Raw genomic sequence first — 7,902 nt, 5'->3', positions numbered from 1 at the left:
CCTTTGTATGTGATGGATTGCTTTTCTCTTGCTGCGTTCAGGATTCTCTTTTTATCTTTCACATTTGATAATCTGATTATTAAGTATCTTGGTGTAGGCGTATTCAGATCTATTCTGTTTGGGGTATCCTGCACTTCTTGGATCCGTAATTTTATGTCCCATGAGAGATGGGAAATTTTCACTGATTATTTTCTCTATTATTGCTTCTGCCCTTTTTCCCTTCTCTTCTCCTTCTGGGATACCAATGACATGTACATTCCTGCATTTTGTTTTGTCCTTAAGTTCCTGGAGATGTTGCTCATATTTTACCATTCTTTTCTCTATCTGTTCTTTTTTTGTGTAGGCTTTCAGGTGCCTTGTTCTCCAGTTCCTGAGTGTTTTCTTCTGCCTCTTGAGATCTGCTGTTGTATGTCTCCATTGTGTCCTTCACCTCATGTGTTGTGCCTTTCATTTCCATAGATTCTGTCAGTTGTTTTTTGAGCTTTCTATTTCTACCTTATGTACGCCCAGTGTTTTCATTATACACTTTATCTCTTTTGCCATATCTTCCCTAAACTTTCTGAATTGATACAGCACTAGTTTAAATTCCTTATCTCAGTTGAAGTGTAAGTTTGTTCCTTTGACTAGGCCGTAACTTCACCCCTTCTAGTGTAGGTTGTAGTTTTCTGTTGTTTAGACATCTGACTTCCTTGGTTACCCCAATAACCTTTTCCTAGACCAGAATGGGCTCAGGTCTTGGAAGGAGGCAATAGTTTCAGGTCTGCCTGAGGGTGTCTTAGAAGATTGATGTACCTGAGGCCTCAAATCACTGTGCTTTTCTGCCCAGCAGGTGGTGCCTGTCAGCCTGTAGCTCCAAACTGGTGTAAGGAGGTGTGGCCCATGGCTGTTTTTCCCCAGGCTCTGGGTTCTGGTTCTGAATGGAAGGTAGGTAGTAGAGCTTGGCACCACCTCTTTCCTCTTACAGAAGATATACCCCCTGGGAGAGGTCATTTGCATTTGAATTGTCTCTGACTCTGCTGTCTCCACCCTTGTCTAGGTCTGAGTGCTAGGAATTGAAAATGGCTAAGGCTTTCTCCACTGAGCCAAAAAAGGGACAGAAAGACCCCCTTCAGGGTCAGTCTGTAGCCCCCCTCATTGTCACCTGTCAACCAGAGACAGCACCTGGTCCTCTATGCTCCCCCTCCCTCCCAGAGAGTTCCTCCAGCTCTCCAAGGTCAGTCATCACCAAAAGCCTCTTCTGCTTGTTGGGGATTTGTAGCTTTTATTGAGCAGTTCATGTGTGCTAATTAAAACCCTAGTTGGAGCTCAGCTGAGCTATATTCACTTGCTTGGAGAGTTCTGCTCCCCAGCACCATGAGGCTTTGCAGGTCAGGCCATGGGGGGAGGGGGCTCTTGGCTTGGATCCACAGTTTTTACTTATAGATTTTATGCTGCGATCTTGGACATGTCTCCCAGTTCAGGTTGGTGTATGATGAATGGATGGTCTCATTTATCCTCCCGCAGTTATTCCAGGTTATTTTCTAGTTGTTCCTGGCTGTCTATTAGTTGTTCCAGGGAGACTAACTAACTTCCATTCCTCTCTATGCCACCATCTTCTTTCCCCATGAGCTCTTTTACAAGTAAAAATAATAAAATATTTATTGCTCCAGATTTATCACATAATACATTTATAGAAATACTATACAACTATGAAAGAAATTGACCACATCAGTCTGTAACCCCCTTTATTGTGGAATCCATTAGTTGTATAACATAACTTATTGATGACAAACCAAAAGTTGGTTCCACGTTAATGCACAAATAAAATTGATTCTTTGATTTGCTACTGCAGAATATATTTTCAAAACTCATCATTATTTGAAAGATTGTTTCTGACTTGTGGTTGTCCAGGGGTCTTGAGTCCAGAACAACTACCACATTCCTGAATGTAAGGCACCAGACATTTTTTTTTTTTTTTTTTTGCCAGAACTTGACAGTTTTCATAATTTAAAGCCAAGACATGATGCTTTGATAAATTAGTTATACTCTTCTAAGCATGCAAAATTGTTGACATTTCCTAAAATTTGAGCATGCTTCTCACTCTTTGGATTAACATACCACTGAAATCACAACATAGTAACTGCAAGTTCAAGAGATTATAAAATTTTGGTAATCCTAAATTGACTTCTTAAGAAAAATACAATTACTACAAAATAAAGGTAATAAGTATTGTTAAAGAAATGGACCATGAAACCATAAAATCTATCTGTATTGTGTTTAAATTTTAAGATTTCATCTATAAAAGGGTTGAATATTGTAACTTTTTTATTGTCCCCAGAGTTTGGTACAATAACTCTTGTGTCACATGCAACTTTGAGGGTCTTCCAGGTTTTATTTTCATCATTTTAATTGCTTCCTACCTCTTTCCTTATGTGCTGCCTGAGTAACCTAATTCAGTAATAAATAGCCATCATGATAACTTTGTGTGTCAGGGTTTTCCTGGAAAGTATTGAAATATGTCCTTCAGCATGACCAGTATTAACATTGAAAGCACTGTGAAAATTCTGCAAAGCCTCTAGAACACTCATGCATCCTAGGATTTCAATACCAATTTTTTCTTTATGTATATAATAAGATGATTTAGAAGCACTTCCTAGATATCAGGAAGTATATGCTCATAGCACCTTTAGTTCAACTACCACTTCAAGGATACAGTTGAATGGAACAAATTAAATGTATGGAATTTGCCTGGGTTCCATTGATTCTGCAAAGGACACTATGTACTTGATTTAAATGTAATAAACATGAGAATGTGCCTCTCAGATCTCCCCAACTGCAGGGTTTTTGTTTTGTTCTGTTTTCATTTGTTTTTTGTTTGTTTGTTGTTTAACTTTTTATTCTGAAATACTTTCAAACTTACAGGAAGTTAAAAAATAATACAAACCCCATATGGAGAACTCCAAAATACCTCTATCCCCCCAGACACCCAGATCCACCAATTTTAACATTTTGCAACATTTGCCATACCATTGCATCCCTCCATCTATCTGTCTGTCAATCCATTTGCTGAACACTTGCGTGTAGGTTGTATACATCATGCTCCTTGAATACTTATTACTGCCATGTACATTTCTTAGAACAAGAATATCCACTTATGTAATCATCTTAAGTATAGTTACCAAGTTCATAGAATTTGACATTGATACAAAGCTTAGAGTCTGTATTACAATTTTTCCATATGCTCAGTAATGTCCTTTTTAAAGTATTTTTTAATTGCAGTAAAATATCCCGAATGAAGATCTTTTTTACTATTGTAAGTGGACAATTCTTTGACATTAAGTATATTGACAGTACTGTATAGCTTTCACCATTTGCATTGTTCCAAACCAAAACTCATACTCATTTAGCAATAACACCCCCGTTCCCCCTCCCTCCACTCAATGCCCACGAGTCTGCTTTCTATCTATGAATTTCCTTATGCTAAGTATTTCATATCAAACAAATAGCGATCTGAGGAGACCAAGCCGCGGGCCCCGCTGTCTCGCCTCTCCCGGCTGTCTCCTTTCTCCTCCATTCCCGGCCAGGGCATCAGGAATGGGCCCCAACCGCCGCGGGCCCTGCACCCTGCGCCGCCCGTAGGCCCCAGCAGACGGAGGTCGGTCGGCCGGCCGCTCGCCACCCCTCGCCCCAGCCAAGCGGATCCCACCCCAAACCCCCGGGAAGGAAGATGAGGGAGACGGGCCTGGTGCTCAGCAGCCACAGTAGTAGCAGCAGCAATAGCAGCGGTCGGGAGAGGGTGTTTTGCCGTTTCCTCTCAGCCGCCAGGACAAGAAGGCAGCGGCCGCGGAGAGGGCCTGAGCCCGGGCTGGGTGGTGCCGCCTGCCGAACCGCCTGGCTCCCTGTCCCCGGCACGGCCCCGCACCCCACCCCGGACATGCTCAGGGCTGCGGCCGCCCGAAGAGGGGAGAGCGCTGGCCTCTAGGAAGATCTCATGGTTAAGTCAGATGGATAAACTGATAATTACAACATAATGTAATGGGTGCTAACTAGGTGAAAATAGGGGCTACTCTGAGAACACTGCTCAACTCTGCTTGGAAGGTATGGCCTCACAAGTCTTGGTCTACCCACCATATATTTATCAAACTCAGTCAAGTGCCTGTTGTAGTGTGAAGAAACTCAAAGTAGAGCCAAGCAGTTGTGTATTCCAGGAAAGAAACTATCCACGGACCTATGTGAATGGTAGAAACTTTGGAAATTCTCATCCGCCCACAAAGGGTAGTGCTTTTCAAACAAAGATCCCATTTAACAGACCTCGAGGACACAACTTTTCATTGCAGACAAGTGCTGTTGTTTTAAAAAAACACTGCGGGTGCTACAAAGGTCATAGCAGCTCCAGCACAGCAAGCTCAAGTGGAGGCACCTCAGATTGGGGTGTGGAGAAACAGGTTAAATTTACTAGAAGGCCCCCAGCGATGTGGATTGAAACGCAAGAGTGAGGAGTTGGATAATCAGAATAGCGCGATGCAGATTGTCGATGGATTGTCCATACTTCCTGCAGTGTTGCAAACCAACATGGGAAATCCAGTGACAGTTGTGACAACTACCACAGGATCAAAACAGAATTGTACCACTGGAGAAGGGGACTATCAGTTAGTGCAGCATGAAGTCTTATGCTCCATGAAAAATACTTATGAAGTCCTTGATTTTCTTGGTGGAGGCACTTTTGGCCAAGTAGTTAAATGCTGGAAGAGAGGGACAAATGAAATTGTGGCAATCAAAATTTTGAAGAATCACCCTTCTTATGCACGTCAAGGTCAAATAGAAGTGAGCATATTAACAAGGCTTAGTACTGAAAATGCTGATGAATATAATTTTTTACGAGCTTATGAATGCTTTCAACACCGTAACCATACTTGCTTAGTCTTTGAGATGCTGGAAGAAAACCTGTATGATTTTCTGAGACAAAATAAATTCAGTCCCCTGCCACTGAAAAAATAAATAAATAAAACAAATAGAATATTTATCCTTTTATGTCTGTTTTTTTCACTTAACATGATGTCTTTAAGGTTCATATATGTTGTAGCATGTACCAGCACTTTTCTTCTCTTTATGGTGGAATAATGTTCCATTTTTGTACGAGTATATGATATTTTGTTTATCCACTCTTCTGTTGTTGGACACTTTTGCTTCCACCTTTTGGCTACTGTGAATAATGCAGCGATGAACATTGTTGTACAATATCTGTCCAAGTTTTTGTTTTCAATTCATTTGGGAATGTACCTGGGAGTGGAATAACTGTATCATAGCCATTTCTGTAGCTGTGTAAATTTCTAGTGTAAATTTCTGAGAAACCAACAAACTTTTCCACAGTGGCTACAACATTATACATTCTCGCCAATAATGTACAAGGGTTCCTATCTCCCTGCATCCTCACCGACACTTGTTGCTTTTGGGTTTTTAAAAAATAGCCATCCTAGTGGGTATGAGGTGGTACCTCATTGTAGTTTTTTTTTATTTAATTTCTTTTTTTTACTGAGATTGTTCAGATACCATACAACTATCCAAAGATCTGAAGTGTACAATCAGTTGCCCACGGCACCACCATACAGCTGTGCATCCATCATTATTATTTTTTTTTCAATTTTTAGAACATTTTCACTACTCCAGAAAAGAAATAAAGACAAAAAAAAGGAAACTCAGATCCTCCCATACCCCTAATCACACCTCCCTCCATTATTGATTCATAGTTTTGGTATAGTACATTTGTTACTGTTGATGAAAGAATGCTAAAATTCTACTAACTGTAGTATATAGTTTGCAATATGTATATATTTTTTCCCTATATACCTCTCTATTATTAACTTCTAGCTATAGTGTCATATATTTGTTCTAGTTCGTGAGAGAGATTTCTAATATTTGTCTAGTTAATTACGGACATTGTCCACCACAAGATTCACTGTTTTATACATTCTCATCTTTTAACCTCCAACTTTCCTTCTGGTGACATGTGTGACTCTGAGCTTACCCTTTCCACCACCTTCACACACCTTTCAACACTGTTAGTTATTCTCATAATATGCTACCATCACCTCTGTCCATTTCCAAACATTTAAGTTCACCCTAGTTGAACATTCTGCTCATAATAAGCAACCGCTCCCCATTCTTTAGCTTCATTTCTATGTCCTGGTAACTTATATTTCATGTCTATGAGTTTACATATTATAATTCGTTCATATCAGTGAGACACTGCAATATTTGCCTTTATGTGTCTCTCTTATTTCACTCAATATGGTGCCCTCAAGTTTTCTTCATCAACCCATTTCTTTTAAGACGGTTTTGTTCACACACTATACATTCAGTCCTAAGTAAATAATCATTGGTTCCCTGTATAGTCACATATTTATGTATTGAGCACCATCACCACTCTCTATATAAGGACATCTCCATTTCTTCCACAAAGAAGGAGGAAGAGTCAAAGAAGGCAGAGAAGCAAGAGAAAAAGAAAAGAGAAAAACAAAGAAACAAATGAAAAAAAACAAAAAAACTTGATAGCTAGAAAGTGACAAAAGGAAAGGTAGCATTAACCTAAAGTAGAATAAAGAGTCAGACAACATCACCAATGCCAGGATCCCATACCCTTCCCCTATTCCCAACCCCCCACCCCCATATGCATTTGGCTTTGGTATATTGCCTTTGTTGCAATAAAGGAAGTGTAATACAATGTTTCTGTTAATTCTAGCCTCTAGTTTGCATTGACTGTATTTCCCCCCAAATCCCACCTTATTTTTAACACCTTGCAATGTTGACATTCATTTGTTCTACCTCATGTAAAAACATATTTGTACCTTTAATTACAATCATTGAGCATCCTAGGTTTCCCTGAGTTACACAGTCCCAGTCTTCATCATTCGTCTTTTGTTCTGGTTTCCCACATGATCCCAGCCTTCCTCTTTCAACCATGTTCACAGTCATCTTTGTTCAGTGTACTTACATTGCTGTGCTACTATCTCCCAAAATTGTGTTCCAAACCTCTCACTCCTGTCTTTTCGTATCTGTCGCAGTGCTTCCTTTAGTGTTTCCTGGGGAGCAGGTATCTTGTTCACAAGCTCTGTCACTGTCTGTTTGTCAGAGAATATTTTAAGCTCTCCCTTTCAGATAGTTTTGCCAGATATAGGATTCTTGGTTGGTGGTTTTTCTCTTTCAGTATCTTAAATGTATCACACCACTTCCTTCTTGCCTCCATGGTTTCTATTGAGAAATCCACACATAGTCTTATCAAGCTTTCTTTTTATGTGATAGATCACTTTTCTCTTGCTGCTTTCAGAATTCTCTCTTTATCTTTGATGTTTGATAATCTGATTATTAAGTGTCTTGGCATAGGCCTAGTCAGATCTATTCTGTTTGGGGTACGCTGCACTTCCTGGATCCATAATTTTATGTCTTTCACAAGAGGTGGGAAATTTTCATTGATTATTTCCTCTATTATTGCTTCTGCCCCTTTTCCCTTCTCTTCTCCTTCTGGGACACCAGTGACATGTAAATTCTTGCTTTTCGTTTTGTCTTTAAGTTCCCAGAAATGTTGCTCATATTTTTCCATTCTTTTCTCTATCTGTTCTTTTGCGTGTAGGCCTTCAGGTGCCTTGTTCTCCAGTTTCTGAGTGTTTTCTTCTGCCTCTTGAGATCTGCTGTTGTATGTTTCCAGTGTGTCTTTCATCTCTTGTGTTGTGCTTTTCGTTTCCATAGATTCTGCCAGTTGGTTTTTTGAACTTTCAATTTCTACTTTATGTATGTCCTGTATTTTCATTATATGATTCTGCTCTTTTGCCATTCCTAAACTTTTTGAATTGACTTATTATTAGTTGTTTCAATTCCTGCATCACAGTTGAAGTGCAAGTTCCCCTGACTGGGCTATAACCTCATTTT

The 7,902-nt window shown here is 39.8% G+C and overlaps 1 protein-coding gene across 1 annotated transcript; it reads left to right on the top strand.

Annotated features, from left to right (window-relative positions):
- Positions 1–3,830: 3,830 nt before the first annotated feature.
- On the top strand, positions 3,831–4,977 carry LOC119535394 (homeodomain-interacting protein kinase 3-like). The gene is given in 3 exon segments (XM_037837772.1): positions 3,831–3,965; positions 4,078–4,334; positions 4,336–4,977. Coding segments are annotated over 2 exon segments (897 nt in total). The 5' UTR covers positions 3,831–3,965; positions 4,078–4,079.
- The last annotated feature ends 2,925 nt before the right edge of the window (positions 4,978–7,902 follow it).

This window comes from Choloepus didactylus, chromosome 5, assembly GCF_015220235.1.
Source record: "Choloepus didactylus isolate mChoDid1 chromosome 5, mChoDid1.pri, whole genome shotgun sequence".
NCBI classification, from domain to species: domain Eukaryota; kingdom Metazoa; phylum Chordata; class Mammalia; order Pilosa; family Megalonychidae; genus Choloepus; species Choloepus didactylus.
The sequence above is the reverse complement of the archived record's forward strand: the minus strand, read 5'-3'. Positions and strand labels throughout refer to the sequence as shown.